General features: G+C 42.3%; 1 protein-coding gene across 1 annotated transcript in view; it reads left to right on the forward strand.

Annotated features, from left to right (window-relative positions):
- The window catches only part of LOC119440728 (fibronectin type-III domain-containing protein 3A-like), an 83,407-nt gene that overhangs the window by 13,556 nt on the left and 47,749 nt on the right, over window positions 1–22,102 (forward strand). Inside the window, 5 exon segments of the mRNA XM_049663028.1 lie at window positions 7,591–7,644; window positions 9,057–9,265; window positions 11,318–11,507; window positions 13,072–13,181; window positions 13,183–13,245. Of these exon segments, the coding sequence (XP_049518985.1) occupies window positions 7,591–7,644; window positions 9,057–9,265; window positions 11,318–11,507; window positions 13,072–13,181; window positions 13,183–13,245 (626 nt within the window).

The following is a 22,102-nucleotide window of genomic DNA, read 5'->3' on the forward strand; positions in this document are numbered from 1 at the left end:
GTTGAACATACAGCAACATATTGATTCTCTAGACATATAGGCTATCCATATCATTAGAAATAATTTTTAGTTGGCTACCTCTTTCTTATTCAAAATGTCATAAATTTTGTCCTGTGTACACATTGAAATATAATGTGTCTGTTCATGGTGTTCACACTGGAAATTAAAATAACATCTTGAAGGGGGGGGGGGGGGGGGGAGAAAATACGGATGAGGAAGCCGCCATTGGTGCTTCTAAAGCCCGTTTCACATGGTGCGATTTTGTCTGCGAATTCGCACGTGCGAATTCGCAGCTGCGGAAAATAGGCCGCTGGACCCTTCGTGCGTGCGTTTTTTCGATGTTCGGCGTGCTGAACTTCTCTGCGAAAAACGCAGATGCGTTGGTAGCCACTGTAGCGGTGGAAACAGACGACCAATAGGAGGCGGCTCGCTCATACGTAATCGCCAGTCAGAATGCCTAACGAGTATGCGAAAAACGCAGCTGCCGTCGATCCATGTGAAACGGGATTGCAAATTTCGCATCTGCGAAAAACGCACTGCAAAATCGCACCATGTGAAACGGGCTTAATGCGCTTGTTTTCCTATTGCCAGGATTTTCAGAAATAAAGCGAACTTATGAATAAAAGCCGTGCACGTCCACGTCAACAATGATGCAGTTAGCTTTTAGCCACAATAACATTTTAAGGGAAAATGTAGAGGCAACTCAAAAGAAACCATAAACGGTTTGGGTAAGAGGACTCTGGTAATGACCCCCCCCCCCCCCCCCCCCGGGAAACTTCGGAGAGGGCTCGAGCCCCGGAGCCTCCCTGTAGTCGGCGCCTATGGTATCTAGTCTGCGCGCGATCCGTGTACAGTAAGTGGCGATTCAAATTTCGCGCCCAAGTGCGGAATGTGGGAGGGGCTGCTACGTGCGGTGGCTCACCGACGTGCTTCGCTGCTGATAACCTTATTCAAAACGTAGCGATGTTGTTTTTAGTCTGCCTTTCTTCTACAGGACGTCGACCGCAACTAATGCTGTGCATTCTGAACAAACCTTTCATAACGGGATGCAATACCTCGAGCACTGTTCTGATGATACAGTTTCTGTAGTCGTAGTAGGAAAAAAAAAGAAAGCGTACGTTGTCAAGGTGTTGACGTTATCGAGGAGGGCTTGGCTACGCCGCTTGTATAACGTGCGATTCTTCTCTGTTCGTTACGTGTGCACTGAGAACAGTATATGCTACACGTTTTAAAGACGCGAGTCGCTTAATTGTCCCGTTCGGAAGGATCATATATATGCCGTTTACGTGAGCTACATTCAGTGAAGCGTCGAACACATGTGACTTGAAATCCGAGTGCCCTACAAAGCAGGTGGCTGGAAATGTTTTGTGACACTTCAGCTGCCATCCTCGGACCGCCTTCATGCGCGCCACGTAGGTTCCGGTTTTCAGTTCTCTGACCCCGCAGTGATGTCAGGGATGCCTTGGTCGTGGTTTGCCTTCACTAGGTCTGTTTGGTTCTTTCTTGCTTTTTTATTTACACGTTCGCACTGCGGCGAGCATTTCTCGACTTTTCTGCCAAATAAAAAGGTCAAATTTGAACGGGATTAAGAAAATTAAGTGCTTGCCGCGAAGAAAATACCGAAGAAGAACGAAATTTACCAATAGCGGAATGCCAAAACGCGGAGCAAAGAAAAAGAGAAAGAACGTTGACGTCATGAGTTAGTTTCGTATCCAGGCAGCGTACACGTCAAAGTGCTACTGCGGTCGCGCCGTGATATTTCGGCCCACATTTGTGTTGGGGCCTTCGGAATTCGCTTCCGAGCCGATTGTTCCGGCGTAGAATCACTTCCGACGTTTGTCTGGCGTGTTTTCACCCGTGCCAGATGCCGACAAAGTTCCAGACGGAGTGTCAATATGCCTCTCGGCGATGAATGTTGCCCACAAGTATGAGGTAACGTTTTTCTTTCTCTTTTATTCCCTCTTTCCCGATTAGATATGGCCAGCGGGTTGTCGCTCCCAAATTTGTATTCGCAGTTCGGCCCGATCATTGTGTGTGACATTGTGGTGTGTCGAACATAGCCGCCGCGGACGGCGTCAGCTGTTTTCAGGCCACGACGAGAGAGAACCCCCCCCTTGACACTTGCGGCTCATGGGCCGCGACTGTGTGCGCGGCGTTTCGCTGACGTGTTTGACGTTTCTGGCCGCGAACCGCTTGACATTCGAATTCGTCGCCTGTCCGCGTGCCCTGTGGTTCCTGGCGACCGTTCCGCACGATCCCCGCGGTCGGGGAATGCCTGGCCGAGGGCGTGCGATCGGTCGTCACTCCCACTTTTTCCCCCCCTTACTTTTCTATGTGATCGCATCTTGCGGGACACGGAGTGCCACCGTCAGCGCATAAGCGTGGCAAGTCTGCGCGCAACCACGTATCGCCCCGTTCACGTTCGCTCTTCTTGGAACGCTGCCTGAACGTGACGCGTTCCGAACGCTGCGGGAAAAACAAGCGCGGCTCGTGCAATAATCTTCGGCGCGCGACTGTGTGGTCACTTGGAATCGACGATTCGAGGCCCTCCTACTGTTCGCGTGTTCCTTTACTGTGGGCCACGGCGTCGTGGCCCTTTCCTAATGGAATGGGCTTCTATTCGGTCTCCCGTTCTTCGGACAACCGATAAATTGCTCGGATCCGCTGGCTCGTGTCTAGTGAAGGTGCTACCGAGGACGCGATTTTTTTTTTAAGTGTTTCTTTCCGTAGCTCATATCTGTCAGGAATGTGGCGCTACAACTCTCTCACTTTAAAGTATAAACAAACTATAAACAAACCTTGTGTTCTTGTGTATTGAGATCTTGATGCGGCCTGATGCTACGCTGTAAAGAGTGTCCGTAATTTTACTTCCAAGTACTTGGAAAGAAGCGCGAGAAGTACGCCGTACTAGCACATTTGTTCGATTAACATTTCACCCCAATATGTTAATGACATCGCAAGTCGCAACACGGGTAATTTTTCATGATCTCTGTCAATATTCGTTAGTGTTGGAGGTCGATGACAGGAAATTTTAACCTGAGGTCGTACCAAGAACTCCTGTGCCGGCTTGTGTTCTGCCATATGACACAGGACTGTAACGTTTGTCATCGAGGCCGCTAAATGCATATTGATTAGTTCATTAGCCCATAATACTTTTATGCAGAACTTGTATATGTCACATTCGAGAAGGGAAAGTGAAAGTAGTTTGAAGATGGTGTAGATGCATGGTTTAATTTAGGGTCTATCTTGTGTGAAGCACAAAAGTTTCAGCACAATATTAGTTCCAAGGTGTCTTGAACTTGTTATAGTCATGATTTATGGAACACAGCATGTGGTTGTGCAGCTTAGATGTATTGCCTGTGTGTGTGATAATTGATGCATGTGGATGACAGCATCAGAGAGCAGCTATGAAATATAAATAATTGGATCCTATTGTTGCATGAGTCTCCACTTTGCTTGAATAAAGATAAATATGCCTGTGAGATGCTTTTTCATTTGCATACTTACATGCAACACACCTTGAGTGAAACTTAGATATTAAACCAATGTTCGAATGATGCACTCAAAATTCATGAAGCCACCATACCTGAAGAACTCAAAATTCATATAGCCACTATACCTGAAGAACTTTGTAGCACTTTCAAGCGAAAACACCGTAATTGAAACCAGAAACTGGTTTGTAACAAGATGCTGCAGATTAAGCCGTTCAATTTTTCAAACCTTGAGGGTATCCTCCGGCCCTTTCTTTTTTTTTTTTTCTTTTTAAGCTTCTGCTACTTCAACAGGTTTGTGTTAAGTCTTCATTCTTGGCCTCCAGTGTGTTCATGAGCTGCTGAGACAAGAGATGTTTTATTGTTTAGTCTGTTTCACACTTAGGGGAAAATTTGGAGTGCCTTGCAATGCGCTCCGAGTTTTCCCCTAAGTGTGAAACAGACTGTACATCTATAGTCTTGATCTCGTGGCTTGGATTATTTGTGGTATTTGACTTCATGTAGCTAAGGGCTTAGTATGACAGGTTGACTAAACCAGTGCTGTTGTGAACACTTTGGTCAGAAATATTTTCCCTAGTGGACAACACATGTAGAACGCTCTCTGAAGGGCACGAATTTGGGTCGCACTCGGCACATGGCTGAATTTTTTCTTCCGCATTTCTGTATGTCTAATTAACCTTATTTGATAACTTTGCTCTATTGGAGTGCTGCTGCCTGTTGAAATATACCAAATATTACATAAGCACTTAGCTGCTTTTTTTTTTTTTTTCACATTTTGATGCCGATTTCAGGTGTAACTATAGTATAGATAAGACAATTTTCCTTGATATCGGCCAGCATGGGGAACCATTATGGCTCTTTATGGCAATCACAAAGCGACTATGCTTGGGATTCTGTATCTGAACTAAATACACCTGGTGTTTACATTACATTGGGGTGTCTGAGCTGAGCAGAGTTAAGGCTGTCATTTGGTAAATCAATAAAACACATTGGTAAATAAAGCTAAATGGCAATTGGTAACCTGTCATTGCTTGGCAGTTGGCGTGTTTGATGCTAGTAGATACATCTGTTGTTGAAATCTTCTCTCGCAAGTAGCATGTGAATCCGCCACAATGGAGATGGAAAGTTGAAAGTTGTAGCATGTTAGCATTACATTCATTTCAATACCAAGCCTGCCTTCTTTGTGGGAAACCTGCCTCTGTACACAACTTTCTCGGTGCATCCTGAACTTGTACATCCATTTTGGTATACCTCAGGGACTCTCTCATTCGTTGGGTCTTCTGTAGTCCATATGTTTCGTTGTCAGGCTGTACTAATTTCAATTTAAAATGTCATGCAAGTAGCAAAAGTCATGGTATTCATTTGGGCAGCATTGGCCAAAATTTGGTTGCTATCGACATGAAACTGTCGTTCAGAGCTTAATGCTTAGTCATGGTCTTCTGGTCTGGTTCAGTGCATGTTCGTTGTCCGCTTGACATTTCTGTTTCGTTTTTATCAGAAAAACTGCTGCTCTTTGAAAGAAGTGTACGCGCTCGCTCTGACAAGTTGGGGCTGACATTGAGCCAGTTGCAAGAGCTGAGCAGTTTTGTCTTATCTCTTCCCGAAGAGAAAGCGGCTGGCCGGCATCGGCTTACAAGGCCACGTGTACATCCCATGTCACAGCCTATTCGTTATATTTCTGAATGCATGTGGTCGTGCCAGTTGCACACTATTGTGCTTTTTCCCCTCTCTTGTTTTATCATGCAGGTAGGTTACTTCTGAATGCTTAATTTTTTACCTAGCTACTACTCGCTGATAGACATTATTGCCATGAAAAGATATAGCTCAGACTGAAAAAAAATATAATGGAATTAGGCTACTTAGAGAGAAAAAAGATGAATTGATAAGTGATGTCCACTCTGCTGTACAATATTATTCGACTGTTGCTTGTCCACCTATGTTATATTGTGTTCCGCTGTGTGATTAATATGTAGTTATGGGTAAATCACTCTAAATTGCTGCTTATGTCATTGTCAATATCTCATTGTCTGTTTCCATCTGCATTCTTTTAGCGAGTTATGTCTTGGGCAGTCTATCTGACAGGAACGTGTAATATGTAAGCGTAGACATGGGCAGCTTTCATCATCTGCTGTTATGGCTTGTGGTGACAGTTAGTTGTTCCTCTCGTTCTAGGTTATATTGAATGTTAGTTGATACAGTAGCTATTTCTGGCTACCCACTAAGCTGGAATTTGGCCATGATTACATGGCCAGAAATTGCACTGTAGCTGTTGTTAAGCTTAGTTGTTCCATTTTGGCAGATATGTAATTCATTCTTGTGAAGATGGACTCAAAAACTATAAACTGCTCTCCGCGCTTTGGTATTGTGCTATCTGTGCGAGTACTTTTGTTTGTTTTTATTCATTTAGTATGCTGTCATTCTGCACAGAGCTAGCAGCAGCATGTGGTCTTAGGTCTGTTTTCTTATATGCTCAAGAATATCACGATCTGTTGTTTGTCATTTTTGAGCCAGCTGTGCAGTGTTTGCTGATATTCAAGCCTGAGTGACGTTGTTGTTGGTGGTCATAAGAAATGTCAATATTTTTTGTGAGTTGGGGCCAATGCACTGCAGAGAAATGTCAACTAGGTTCTTACGGCTATGCGATCATGTAAAGGTAGTTCATAGCAATCTTGAAAACTGCAACGGGAGTGGATGAAGCAATCAGATTTTATGTGCTTGTTGTAGAAAACAAAATTTTATTCAGAAGCATAAATTCATATGAAATTAAGATCAAGCTGTATTCAGGTGCTAAGGCATTGGGTGCTTTTTGTTGTTCAGGATAATGCAGATGCCATTGCTTATAATGAACCGTGCTTTAGAATTCCTGGTGCTGGTGCTTTTTAATAGGCTTATTGTGCTTAATGGTCATTGATTGCTTTTTAACATTATCTAGGTGCTTCATGTGGCATCATAGCACTGTGAAGAATGTAAATGCAGATGCTACACATATGCAACATGAAGTTGCTCATGTCAATTACGTGTTATTAATAAATCATGACTTCTGTTTCTGCTACCCTACTTGTGCCGAGTTTCGCATGCTATGCGTGTCATAGCCATGTTTGGAACTCATGCTGATGTCTTCAGAACTGATCTGTAGTGTTGCAATAATTAGGAAGTTTGAGTTTTTATAAACTGCACTGGGAAGAAAATAAGTGGCATGTTGAGCATGGGTAGATTCCGGGTGATTTGTAATTTTATTAAATACAAACTAATAGATAAAACACTCGAATTTGCTGTATGAGGGCAACACTTGAATATGTCAGACATTATATTTTTTTAAATGCTTCCATTATTTGGAATAAGTGAATTGATTCCAGTATTCCAAATTTGAAAGCATGCAACTTAGTATTGCCTTAGTTCTGATATTAGTAGAGTGAAAATTTTGTTCCAGTGAAGCGTGTAGTTGTAGTAAGACTAGGAGTATAAACTGAGTATGTGTTCATTGCATTCTCTCGTGTACTGGTGCTTACGTGTTTATTTTGTAACTAGTAACTTTAGCTGTAGAAGTGTTAATGAGTAGTTGTACACAATTTATATTTAAGGGGTGACCTTCTCATTCACTTGCATTTAAAGATGCTGATCGGGAATAGCAGCATTTAAAAATCTGATATCATTAGCAGTGGATCATTCTTTCAAAAATTCTGAAGTTTTAGTGGTGGGGCTAACCTTGGTGTGACACAGACAAATTTATGATTATGGGTTCAATGGCCATTGTTATTTTAGAAGTTGTGCTGATGTCAGGTGCAGGAAAGATGACCGTGTATAATTAGACTTCATTCATGTCGGAGAGGTGCGTGATTCAAAATGCAACATGAAGGAGCAGGTATCGTGACAAAATTGCAGCAGCCAAATGTGTGGTCTCTGTTTGCGATTAGACATCTGTGCTATCAACAATGGCACTTTTTTGTGGTGTCACATAGTAGCAAAATTAAGCTGCTTTTTTTACCCGTATTTCAGCTTTTTGACCAGGATATTCACCCATAAGTTTATTTCCCAAGTTTATTTACCAAGTTCGTTGCTTTTGTTCACATATGTTTTTACCATTTTCAATATCTTTCAGGTTCGCTGGCCTGTGACACAGAGTGTGACTCGATGCCTGCCATAGCAAGCACTGGTGAGTGAAGTTAATGAAATTTAAATTGCGCTCTGGTATTTCCTCAAATTCCAACCTTGTCAACTTTAAAAAAAATATTTTGCAAGGTAGAGATTGTAGAATTGTGCGATAAAATAAAGTACACAAATAGTTTACTGAAGAAAATGTTCTTGTGTACCCATGTCTTCTGTGCTTCAGTGATGAAACATTTGTTCAATTGGTAGGCACTCTTGTAAGTGCTGTAAGTGCGATGGGGGTGAAATGCAAAAACACCCGTGTACTTAGATTTAGGTGCATGTTAAAGAACCCCAGGTGGTCCAAATTTCCGGAGTCCCCCACTACGGCGTGCCTCATAATCAGATCGTGGTTGTGGCACGTAAAACCCCATAATTTAATTTTTAATTAGTGCACGTTGACATGTAGAACAGAATCTGTATTTTCTGAGCATATGGTACAGCTTACTCATTTATTGTCATTTCATGTCAACATGTCACACACTATTCTGATGCTTATTATGTTTATCATAAACCTTACCGATATGCAAACTATGCACTATATTTGGAGAAGTTCAACATATAGTCATCCTATCACTTTTGTGGTTGTGACTTGAGGTTCAATAACTGGTACATTAAGACAGCTTTGTTCCTCGAAGTTTAAAATCAAATCATTTTGTGGTGGGTAGATGAGAAATGACTTATTGCATGAACTAACCATAGGTCACGTTTAGTACTGTATTGCAGGAACATAGTAAGGTCTTGTCCAGTGAGATCATTCATGCTGTAAGTAGTTTACAGTGAGAATGGTGTAACTTTAAACATTTACAACTTTTCTAGTCTTGGAACTGTATATGCAAAACATAGAGAGTAATGTTGCTGAATCTCTGTTGTTCGACACAATCAGGTAATGTTAGAGTTGGCAAAATACAAAAACACCTGTGTACCGTGCATTGGGTGCATGTTAAAGAACCCCAGGTGGTCAGAATTATTCCGGAGTCACCTACGATGCCTCATCATGTTCTGGTTCTGGCACAAGAACAGCCCAGAATTTAAATGCTACAGCTGACCCAGACAGCGTGAAGCTTGTTTTATTGGCTCAAGATGTGGCTCTTGCGTTGTCGGAGCTGCTGTACGAGCACATCATTGCAGGCTTACTATCTCCACCGGATGTTGCTTATCAGTTCACCACAAATTTCTTAATGTAACATTATCCAGTTGTTTACAAATACTTGGGTATGGAGGTTCTCATTGGATGTTTCTTGCACTGTGAAATGACACAAGACTGGTACTATTTCATGACGCACATTTCAGTCTACTTACAATAGTTTTATCTACTGGTCCAGCAATAGTGCCTGTTTTTGTGCAGCATGCTTTTTTTTTTTTTACTAGCAGAGTGTGTTGCCTGAAATTCTATAAAACTGGTGGTGCTGGGTGCAGGGTCCCGTGGAGGAGGCACAGCTGAGCCCCTGATGGCTGCCCCACCCGGCAACCCAGAGGCACTCCTGAATGGTCAACAGCAGCAGGCATCCTTCCGGCCGCCTAGGCAGCCGGCTACGCTGCAGCCGCAACCACAGCCACAGCCGCAGCCACTCAATCCGGAAGCCCTCGGGGACCGTGGTGAACCCCGTCCACCAGGCCATTGGGAGGTGTGAACTTTTTCTCACATGGTTAACTCTTTAACATGCAAGATTTAAGAGCTGTTATGATTGTTGCCTCATCTCACTGTTGCCTTTGGTTGATGTCTAGCCCTCTACTCTGTCATCCAGTTGAAAGCTCTTGCTCCCAATGTGTGCTGTCTGCTTTTAACATTTGGCTGTTCACATGAGCCTACCTTTCCTATGAATTCTTATGCATCCAGGCAGTAAATGTATTGAATCCCAAGTTTTTGCATATAACTCCATCAGGAGAAAAAGTCCAGATATGAGAGTGGCAAATGGGTTGCACTGTGATGCTGCTGTCTTGCTGTATGGCAACTGTGATTGACATTTGTTGTTGTTAGGAGGTGCCTATTCATGTCTGCATACCCCAAATAATGGCAAGCAGTGATTGTGGATGCCACACTACTGGACAGTGTGGTGGCAAGTTCAGTCTACATAGCTGTAGTCTATATAGCTGCCTTTGACAACCACTCATGACACATTATAGAGGTGTACAAGGAGCATCAGCAAGGAAACTGATGCTTGCAGTGTATATGTACTAGTATGTTTAAAAGCCTGTATTGCTACATAGAAAAGTGACTGGTAAGTGAGAATTGAGACTGTACTGTTTAACCAAGTTCCTTGTTTCTGTTTGAATTTTAGTGAAAGTGCTCTATTTTTCTTACCTGCTTTTTATATATTATTCAGCTCACAGCCAAGAATACGACTTTGCTCTCCATGTTGCCACAGCTTCTTGTAATATTAACTCGGAGTCCAAACAGTTCAGCCATGGTTCGCATTTTATATCGGCTAACTTTGACCCATATTGACTTCTAACTGATGCACTGATAAGCCTTCTGCATTACCCTATTATTTATTGCATACAAATGCAGCATTGCTCACAAGTACAAAGCAATCGCAGTGCATAAATTCTTTTTGGCATTGCCTGTGGAAGTGTCTTAGCCAGGCTCAACTGCTTTTGATAGTGGTCAGCATTATGGTCTAATACGGTTGTTCTTAACGGTCCTTGTAAGCTTGCAATGTGGCACACACATTTTACTCATTTGGAGAGTGATTCCTATTTCTTTGCAATGCAAAGTGGCTGCACAAAAGCTGGAAATTTGGAAAGTTGGTTCACATTCCTCCTTGTAAAGTGGCGATATGGACGCCGTAGGAGTATTTTCATGCTTCTTTCCTTTCCTACGTTTTCTGTAGGTTGCATTCCCAAGGACCCAATAGCTTGCAAATCGAAGTGCAGCATGACATGATACTAAGCTTAGCTTTTTTGGGCAACAAGAGCACCAATTTCTCAACAACGTGCAGAAGAAGGTATTGCTTAAGGCCGGCATATTTGTCAATAGTAAAAAGCCCACTTAAAGTTCATCCTAAACTGACTCTGAGCTGCATAGCTAGTTTCATTTCAAAAACAACCAAGATGGAGTTGAGCTCTCGTGTGTACTTTTCGCAAATTGGAGGAGTAGAGATAGTAGTAGCGATAGTAGTAGCAGACCCATGTATAGTTGCCTGAAGTCAGTTGTGGTCATTTGCTGAGTGAGGATTACAACTTTTACTAGGGCTTCTCGTGTTCATCTGCTTGCCGTTATATAAGCAATGCATTAACTGAACAAGTTCTGCAGGGATTCGCAAAATGGAGGAGGATTGACACAAAGGACAGTTGGTTATCTGCTTGAAAGCAGTGCAAAGCTACAAATGAAACCCATATGGGTTCCTCTACATCCCCCTTGCGGACTTACGTATAACTTGTGCAGTTATTGTATAGAGCACTTCAACTTGGGTCAGCCCTGCCATCTGCTAGTCTGCTGACTAGGATAGGTTACGAAAGGTGGCGGTGGTGCTGGGTTTGAACCATTGGCCTGCATAGGTTTTTCTTCGACTGCAAACCTTTCTTTCTGAGGAACCGATATGCATTTTCTTTGCCACTTTGTGCTACCTTCAGGTTGATGCCAAATTTATGTTTAGATTGTGTATGTGGCCTGCTTTGAAGCATTCCTAGTTGTAGTTCACTCGACGGGGGTGGCTCTCCTGTATCTTGTTTTGCAGGTGGTGAATGGTGAAAAAAGTGGACTGCGCTGCAAGGGCCCAGTGCAGAAGGGCTATGGCGCTGCCCCTATGGGCGCTGTTAGTGCTGCCGCTCCGTCTTATGTGGCACCCCCACATGTGGTGCTTTTGCACATCAATCCGGGAGAAACCATCTTTTTCCAGATGGGTGATCAAATGCAGTTTGTTCAAGGCAAGTACACAGCCTGTCGTGGCACTTCTCTTGTCCACTTGATTTTGTCAATGTTTCCGAGTTCCTTTTCGCGCAGAATGTATAATGTTATTTGTGCCCTCTTTTATTTTGTGAATTGTGTAATGTTTCCATAAATAGGTCTTGTGTCAAGCACTCTTCCTCGCAGTAAGCAGGATATAATGTCAAATGAAGTGGCACTGTTAGTCAGAATTAATGTGCTATAGTGTGCATTTTTCAACACGACAGTGCATCCCGAATTAAAATCTGAAACATTCACGAAAGATTGTGGACATATTTTGACAAATGCATGCATTTGAAAACACCTTGCAAGCATGTTATAACATGCTTGCTCTACCGAATTAGTGGCCGTCCAGTTTGCCTCATAGTTGCTCTGGTGTTTGAAAAAAATGGACACTCTTATCATTTCACCAAAATTCAGTGTGGGTGAATATTCAAGAACTTCAAAGTCTGCTATAGATGTGGAATATCGAGCTCATGAATGAAGTAATTTACACAGGCAGGTGGAAGAGGTGCAGTTCTTTTGCTTAAGAATAAGGTGGCATTAAGCTTACTAATGTTTACACCTAACATTAAGAAATGCGTCCTCAGGAGCCCATGTTGCCAGAATTGTAATGAGGTCGTCAGTATCACTTGTAAGATACCTGCTTAATTTTTAAGCAATCCAAATATCTAATCATTCTAATTGATAACTCTTGCACCAAGCACGCAACGGTTTATTTTTAACCTTTTGTTTTAACATTGCAGCTAAAACTAACATCTCTGCTCTGTGTCACTTAAGTGGTATACTGCCTCGTGCATAACGGGGTCATATTTTGAAAGGCAGGGATGAGCTCTGCACTGTGCATAAATTAGTAACAATGTGAACTGGGGACCTGTGCCAAGATGTTCATCACAACCTTTAGAATTGATAAAGGTACCCTAGCATGATCCTTCTAGTTGCCTTGTGGCATTTGTGGCAGTGAATTTGTTTTAATCACTGGGAGGATGAAGCCCTTCATGGCACTCTAATGTAGTACTAGTAGTGTTCTGCTGCCAACAAGCCATCAGAACGGACATGCCATCTGAAGCATTTGTGCTCCGATATTTCCACTGTCAGTACATCAGGCACACTGCTTAGATGCACGCATCTGTTCTCATGGTGCAGCACACAACTTTTCATCTACAACTTGTGCTCATAAAGATAAGAAAATAGTCAACATTTTTTTTAGTCTACAGTGAGTCGTGATATGATGGCATTTTTTCTTTCAAGCTGGTCATTTGCACTACTTTTCAAATTGCTATAGCAATTAAGCAGTGGCTGGCTTTGTTCTGTGCTGGGTGTGATCAGCACATGGAATATCAAGTTACAAGTGCAATTGCTTTAATCTTCCTCTTTTATTTTTTGTCGAAATAGTTTAGGCTATTGAGACTGGCATTGTCTTTATTCTGCCCTGTCATTGCAGTACTTATTTGAAAGTGGTTTTTATTCTGCTGTCAAAGCAGTGTTTCTGGTTTATCTTCCTAATACGATTGGGTCAAACTTGCCCCTCGTGGTTGTGCGCAGGGCCTGCCACAGTGCAGCTTGTGTCCAACAGCAGCACACCTCCCATGGCAGTGCCAGTCCAGGTGCCTCCGGGTCACGTGATGCAGCAAATAGTGGACGAGAACGGCACACTTACGCCACATCATCCTCTCGCCACAACCTCCCCATGTCGCCATGCCCCAGCCTCCTGCCTACGTGAGTGTCTGCCATGTTGTCCCCCAACATTTGAAAAGAATTTTATGGAGTACGGACACATGTATTTCATGTTGTAGAATATCTACCATAAAAGAACAGCAGTTGGCAAGTTTAGGGTGAGAAACAAATGCAAGATATTTTAAGTTGATGCTAAAGTTGGGCTTGAAATGACAGACCTGGTGTCAACAATATCGTGACGTCACAGAGCAATATTTGCCAACATCGTGTAGCAAAAAGGCTAGGTATGATGTTGGTGTTCACAAGAACGAACGGTTGTCAAGAGGGCTTTGTGCATTTCTGCTGGCTGTGCTTGCATGTGACAGCCGCAGCGATTGCCGGCACGAGGACAAGCCAATGTATCAAGATGTCATGACGCATACACTGCATGGGTACCGTAAGTGGCTTAAAGTATTGGAGTAAAATAGCCGGCTTCGACTCTTGAAACCCATTTTTGCAATTGTGTACAGGGCTTGGACCAGACCTGTACACGTTACAGAAAAAAGTAACCGATTACAATTACGTTGTTCAAAAATTTAATTACAGTTACCAATTGCTGCCCCACAAAAGTAACTGAGGAATTACTCAAAAGTAATTGATTACTTCTGTGTTACTCTCCTCCTAATTTTTGAACACTGCATAGATACAGTAAGCAGAGCGCCCTGGCCAGGCACTTTCAGTGCGTCCTTGGCAGCCCTTTACAGATACAGTGCTTATCTGCACTGGCAATTGCTATTAAAAAATTTTGTGGGCCATCATCCGTCATTTTCATTGTGAACACATCAGCAGCGGCACTGAAAACTTGCTCGAGGAGGAAAACGAGAGGGAAAGACAGAGAGGTTAAGCAGTTAGCTCGATGTGGTGCGTGTGGTAGAGCAGTGTTGTAATGTATACGGATTTTGCGCACAAGGTTGTGTTTACTTGGCAACTAGATCCTCCATGAAGTGCAGCGCTTTATTGTTGCTGGGACTTGGACAAGATGCTCCCGGTTGCCCTATGAAATCTGAAAAAATCGCCCATATGTGATTTCCTAGCATTAACATCTTAAGTGGCCTTCACTATCGAGACATGCCTGCACTGGTTCAATGAGAAAACAAATACGGAGTCCCCGGGTTGGCCTGTCTGAACATGCGCATTCGCGAGGCTGCTGCGTGATAGGATTTCGGGTGTTCTACTATAATTCTCGCCAAATTTCAGGTTCTCAAAGCTGTGTTACCTGTCACAGCTTGTTACCTGTTACAGTTTCCTCAATAATGTAACTGGTTACATGTAATCAATTGCAGGAAAAAGTAATTGAATTACAGCGAGCGTTACCGAGTAAACAGTATTCATTAAATTACAAAATTAGCAAAAAATGTAATTGATTACAAGTAATTAATTACTTGTAATTTATTATGTTCAAGTCTGATTTGCCTTTGAGGCTTGAAAATTACAAGTATAAAATGTCATATTAGTACTCCTTTAAAGGGCCCCTCACCAGGCCACATAGCAAATTTTGGTTCTACGCTGCAAGTTGTTACATGCCCTCTAGGGAGCATTCTACCGCAATAATTTTTCAAATTGGTTCATTAATAGCCACGATGGAAATATTTCAAGTGCCACGAAACCATGATTTCAGGAGGCGAGCGTCACCGCCAACATAGACACTCTCTCCACTTGCCCTGTTCAGCCTTCGCAAGCGAAATTCCTTCCTTGCGTTCTCCCATACCGGAGCCGGAGGATTAAGTGACAAATATGTCATGGACCCCACCTTCTTTTCTCTCTCTCTCTCTCTCTCGTGTTTTTGCCGAGTGGTGCACTTCTGGTGACTGGTCTCATGCGTGAACTGTGGCGTTGGTCTCGTTTCGTGGAGCGGACGATTTTGCGCGCTCTGCATAAAAACATCTGATCAGTGCCACAATCACAAGCACTGAGGCACACGCAAGAGGATGAAAGAGCATGATTGCGGCGCTGGAAGACGGTTGAAAATGGGCATAGTTTCGTTGGAACTTGGGAACAGGCAGACGAACTGGAAGTACATCTCTCTTGCTACACAGTACAAAGTAAAACAAAAATGCGCATTATGTTTTAATATCTATACTTCAATTCGTCTATTGAAGCAACAGATTAAGCAAATAACTGATGTTGCCTTGAATAATTCTCGAAGTCACATGTCATTATGAGCGACGTCACGGCACTGCCATGTATGTAGGCGCACTTGCGCGATATACGTCAACTCTCCCGCTGGGAGAGCAGCGCCGCAAGAAGGGCAAACAGCGTTTGGTTTGAAATTTAAGTTCTTTCCACATCGTGTAGGGATGTAATACTTGGCAGACACGATCGTTAGCGCGCATCGTATGCACTGTGCGTGTCAGCTCAATATGGCCAGACCTGGTGAGAGGCCCTTTTATAGGGCCTCTCATTCATTCATTCATTCATTCATTCATTGTTTATTCAGACAATTACAATAGTCGAATGCCACAGTTGTCGGACTACACTGTTTATCGTTGCAACTGAAAGTAAAGGGCCCAGTATGGTTATACTCACAAGAAAATTGAGCACTCGGCGCAAATTCTCACTTAGAAATTTCACATTGAAATCGCTGCCTCTAAGACCCTTCTGACGACAGAGACCACCACTTTGGCATGGACTGCATGATGTCAGGAAATACGGGACCACCGCTGTGTCGTCTGCTCCGAAACAGTATGAAACCGCATCGGACGCTTTGCTCCGCGTGCTCTAGCACCCAACGACAAAGCAAGTGCATTGTCGTTAAATTGTGCCTGCAACTTTTCCACTCGTGCGATAAAAAGCAGCAGCAGGTCACCGCGATGCACAGGCAAAAACAAAACTATGCATGGCGGCCATGATGTAAATATTACAGCTACTACAATTGCTTCGGTTGCTTACAGTACACAAAAGCATGGCCTTCGAGATAGATTTCGTTACTCCAAGGGAACTCTTTCCAGGAATGCGAGTTCATTTTGTCACCACTCAATGTTGCCAGATGGCTGTATAGTTCCACTGCAATATAAAAAAAAAAATCATATACAAATTTTCTACTGCACTGAATGCGCTCAATTTTTCCAGTTTGCTGTAGGACGCATACGGTTTAACATGCAATGTAGAATTCGAGCTCGAAAGTTTGGTGTCATGGCCCCTTTAAAGTGCCCTGAACGTTTCGCTAGATGTACAATCATGGACAAATGAAATGTGATCAAGAAACTACAATGTGGAACACCATCTGCAAGTGATAACTCGAGCACTGTCTCACACTGCTTCTTAACTAGTAGCCAAAGAGGGTATGGGCTTCGCACTGAGCGTATAAGCCAAGGTCATGCTTATGTCATGTGCATTCGCAAAAGCAAGAAAGAAAATTCATTCTAGTTAGCCTTAACATGTTCATATTTGAATTGGCAGATATAGTACTGCGTGAAATTGCGGCTGCGTTCTGGAATTCAAACTTGTAAGACAGCAGGCCTTTCGGGGGCGGTCACTCTACCATCTGAGCAAATCACTGCCCCGAAAAGGCGTTGGCCTCGGGTTTGAATCCTGGACCAGGACGAAACAGGACAAACTGCGATGTTTTATTTCTGTGAAACTCGTATGGTTTTCCGGTTTCCTTTGTAGCTTCGTGCTTCAAGACCGGTGGATGTAAATTTGTTTCTTTCATAATCTTTCCTGAACCTTGCGGGCTTCTGCAGAACGGATTTGCCAGAAATAGGTGAGAGTTATTAATAGGCAGTAAAGCAGCTAGAAACAGACCTTGTTTGCAGCAACTTCAGCCTGTACCAGCATTGTTTGGCGAGAGCATCTCAATTTCATTGCATTGTTTTTTTTTTTTTGTTTTGTTTTTTACCAGGTAGTTTTCCAGAGGCAAAATTTTTGTTGTTAACAATATAAAGCCAACAGAGAGTGATGAAGGAAAGTGTAAATTGAAATGTATAATTAACAGGCCACTAAACAGAGAAATGATTTCAGGCGCACTAGTAAATTACCGTTCGCCATCACCAAAAAGGCCACTTTTGCTGTGAGGAGAGGCTTTGTCATCCAAAAAAGACAAAAATACCAAAAGATAGGTGGCGCCATTGCCTTGCAGTTACCCCACCAGCTATCCGTCACATCATGGATATTGAAGGCTTGGGCCTATTCAATCTTTTATCATTAAAGATGAACTACGTTGTATTCTGAAAGATCAAAAAAATCAATTTGGCAAATTTTGAGAACTTTTGCTGTGCCAAAACAGCTTAAAAAAAAAAACTTGGAAATCCAAGACGTCGCACTGTCGTACTGTCACTGGGGTTTCAGCATAAAATTGAAAAATTGAAACTTTGACCTTCATTTTCTCTTATAATTGACCTATAACCATGAGACTAACAAAAATTGTTTCAGGAGAATACTTTAATGCTCTAGACTGATTTAGTGATTTTATTTAGTGTTCCTTTAAGGGGCCCTGTGCCCTAAATTATGTATGTTGTGGTTTTATTCTACTTTTGCTTACTATAAAACGGGACGATGCTTCAGCAGCAGTGAGAGCGGCGAGGTCAAAGTATATTGAATATTTTAATTTGCTCCAGAAATCAGTTTCCGGGCCGGCCGCAGCATCGCACATTAACAATTTTCGGCAGCAGATGTGAGGCAGCAGGCACTTGACACTACAGCTGTGCATGGGCCGCATTTATGAGCCCAGGCCTGGTCCGGGCCTGCTGCTTTCACCCCAGCCAAGCCCAGCCAAGCCCAACACTAAAGAAAGATCCGTTCAGCTTGGCTCGACACAAAAAATTTGAGGCTCGAGCCCAGCCCTACCCGACATTGTCCGGGCTTTGTTGCAGTGACAAAAATTTTTTTCAGATTAAATAAAAATTGATTTACCATTTTGAATTAAAAGCTAATTAAACATACGAAGCATACTATATTCTAAACACACCTAACCATATCAATTATCACAGAAAAGCAATATGTCCAATGACTCGGGCTTCAAACAAGTATTTCAAATTCTTCAAACAAATTCTGCATTGCTCACTCAAGGACCATTCGAGGAACATCATAGTGACCATGTTCCAGGCTTGAGTCATGCTCTGTGCATGGCCTTGCCTGCCTGACAAAAAAAATACAGTGGCCCAATTCTGGCCAGAGCCCGAGTAAAGATGACGTCGAGCTACCCAAGCCCGGCCCACAGGCCGAGTCAGGTACAGACTGTTGGGGCTACCTAGAGCCCGTACACACCTGTCTTTGACATGTATGTTTATGCTGTTCGTTTTGATTGGCAATGAAAATGGTCATACTGTACATGTTAATTTAAGCCTTACATGTAGTCACTACTTTCTGAAAAAGAAAATGCATTTTACTCTGTTTAAAACTACATAGAGGTCTCAGCTGTGTGCAATATAAATTGAAAACCTTTACAACGGACACTATAGATGTGCTGTCCAACGGTTTACACGACGTGCAGTCCTGTGTGCACTCGCATTGCAGTGCGCTGGGCCCAGTAGTGATTCAGGTTCTTCCAAAGGTGATTCATTGTACGGGATGGCACATATCGCTGCACTTATTCGCGATATATTGCATTGCAGTTCTGTCATATGAGAGACACTCATTAGCTTTAGCTTACTCGTAAACATATTGCAGCTGTTTACCGGTACACCGTTGACAAGCATACACAACAGCACTGGTGGCACCATCTCGTGACATTGTGAACTATGGCACACAGAAATAATATTGCAGTGGCCAAGTTCTACCTTTCTACTAGTGCAAGGGTGTCTGCAGCAATGCTAATCATTAGCATGTGCTAGTTTTTATTTCGTTCTTGCACTTCCACAACAACGACACAACACGAATGTTTATCAGGTGTTGTGGTCGAAGAAATCCTCAGAAGATGTCGCTCCGCAAAGGTAACATCGTTCATCAGGAAGCGCAGCTACAGGTTGTCATGGGTAGGCCACAATGGGAAGACAGTTTTGGCCACCGTTGAATAAAAGCCGCGTTTTGATTGGGAGCAGCACAATTCCTCACTGGGTGAGTGAAATGCAAGAGAGTATGCCTCTTTTTTGTTTGATTTTATTTTGAATTTGCAAGTCAACTAACTTTTGTTTGCCTGCATCAATTTTCGTAATTTTTTCTTTTACATTGACCTCTGAATGATACAAGGAACGCGTTGTGATGCAGAACTTAGCGGGGAAAATATGGTCGCAGGGCCCCTTTAACAAGGAAAAGGGATGTGAAAATGGAAGACAACTTGCCACCCGTGGTAACCGAACCCACAACCTGACATGTACTTGCTCTTCCCCTATGCTTTCCTTGGCTTCACATGGTTTTTACTAGCAACTTCACATTGTACAAGTCTGCTAAGCACGCATTTATTTTTAAAGCTTGCCTTGAGCACACACCTCTGCTGGATACATCTGCACTTTGTCAACAATGGTTTACCTGTAGGCTGCACACAAGCAACAGCAAATTTGGAACAGTAAATCAACACATTGTTTTTAGGTGACAGTGAGTTTGTCAACTTGCTGTTACTGATTTCACCTGCTTCTGGAAATTGTCTGTCTGAACTTGCTCGAAACAAGTACTCCTCTGATGTCCTTTCACCATCAGAAGACATATGGTAGGGTCTATAACTAACTAAACTTTTTTCATGAACAGGATTTATTTTTCGTAATATTTGTCAGCAATATTCCTAAAATTGCAGAGCAAACCCAAACTTGTAGACCTTACAGAATACACAGGAGAGTTGATGGGTATGCCTAAATAACAGCTTGTATTCTTTGGAGTGAACATTGACTGACATTAGACATAGGCAGCATAATGGAAACATGCTAGTACAGGAACCCTGGATCACTTGTCTGGCAGCAATAGTGCAGGCAGCAAAATTTTGCAACGCAGTGATCAACTGAAGTGCTATAGAAATTTTGCATCACACGCATCTCCAGCCAAAAAAAAAAAAATGTTGAAAAACACCTTTGTGATTGTCACTAATTACCCTTTTGCACTTGTAGATAAGTGGAACACATTTGGTCATCGCAATAAATGTTCTGCACGCTTTGACTTTACACAGTCATAAAATTTCTCTATGTATTGTGCCTGGCCTGTGTCATCTGGTAAATTGGTAACATTTACACTGGTACATATCCACCATGCTAAAAGTGTTTTCCTGTTTTCCTTGCACATTTACCAGTACGTGCTATAGAAACCGGGAAGGGGGTACAGCTGAAGTGGCGTGTTTGTGATTAGATAACCTTCATTTCATAGCCATCATTCATTTAATCAGTAGTCATCAGATAAAGGGGTTTCACCGATTGCCTTCATGTGTGGACTTGGCCGAGACCGACGGTGATCGCTTTTTTTTTTTTTTTTTTTGAGGAGGAAACACTTTATTAAAGACCCGAAATGAATGCGCAAAACACTGTTTGGACCGATAGCTTAATAGCTAGTAGCCGGTCCAATATTGACTTTGCATACAGGTTATGTACAAGGGGAAAAACAAGCAACGCTCACATGTAACATGTCCTTGACATGTAAGCATAAAGTGTTACTTAAAAACACACTATACCAAATTCTAACAACCACAGATTCATACTTATGCAATTGAACAATTCTCTGAAGGAAACAAACATTTCACAACCCAAATCAAAGGGGAAAAACAAAGAAAAACAAAATACAAAAAAAAGAAAGAACAATCACGCAGCAGTAACAAGACATTTCACCGTTCTGTTTGGTTAGATAAGTAATACAGTTTGCAACTCATGTCAAAATCTCTAGCTACTTTTATTTCTATTGGTAGCTCATTCCAAAATTTGGCGCCGGCAAACTGAATTAGCCGTTCACCGTACAAGTTGCTACATTTTGGTAGGTTAAAATTGAGATTAAAAGCATGCCTAGTGTCACGGTTTGGGAAAAAGAAAATGCTCGACGGTAATGGAGAATTAGTTTGAATAATGTTGTTTATCGTGATGCAGATCTTATAACTTCGCAATGACATAAAAGATAAAATACGAAGCTCTTCAAAAAAATTTGTGCTTGATAGGCAGAATGCGCTGGAGCTAATAATCCGTAATGCCCGTTTTTGAAGACGAAGTAAAGGCGATAAGTATGTCACATATGTAAGTCCCCAAGATTCAATGCAATAGCTAATGTGAGAGTGACAGAACGAAAAGTATAGAGATCTAAGCACGGAAGATGGAAAATACTGCTTGGCTTTTATCAGAGTGTAGCACCCGAACGCTAATTTCTTACATACATTGTTGACGTGGTCCTTCCAATGTAAATGATTATCGAAAAGAACCCCTAAGTATTTAAACGAGAATACTTGCTCAATTAAAGTGGCGTCTAACAAGAGAGAAATTAAACTGTAGTCTAGTGTCTTTTGTCTAGAATGAAAAATTACATATTTTGTTTTTGCTACATTCAGCGTCAATCGATTACTTGAAAACCAGGAAGACAGAGCTGACAGTTCCACCATTATACGGTTCTGCAGTGTTATAAGCGATTTACCAGTAAATGTAAGTGCCGTGTCATCTGCATACATCAGAGTTTCTGAGAAGTGCAGTGCCTGAGGAAGATCATTTATGTAAAGAGAAAATAATAAAGGACCCAGAACGGATCCCTGTGGAACGCCGCATGATACATATTTAACTTCAGATATGAAATCATTAATTACCACATATTGTTTACGAAATGATAAATAACTGGAAAAAATTTCAGTACGTTATTAGTAAAGCCATAGCCTTCTAATTTGCGCAATAGTATAGTGTGGCAAACTGTGTCGAATGCCTTCTTGATGTCTAAAAACAGCACAACTGCAATTTCATCTTGGTTCATGGCAGAATAAATGTGCTGTGAAAGGCTTAATACGGCTGTAGATGTTGATTTGTTTGAAACAAAT

Source organism: Dermacentor silvarum, chromosome 2 (assembly GCF_013339745.2).
Source record: "Dermacentor silvarum isolate Dsil-2018 chromosome 2, BIME_Dsil_1.4, whole genome shotgun sequence".
Lineage (NCBI taxonomy): Eukaryota > Metazoa > Arthropoda > Arachnida > Ixodida > Ixodidae > Dermacentor > Dermacentor silvarum.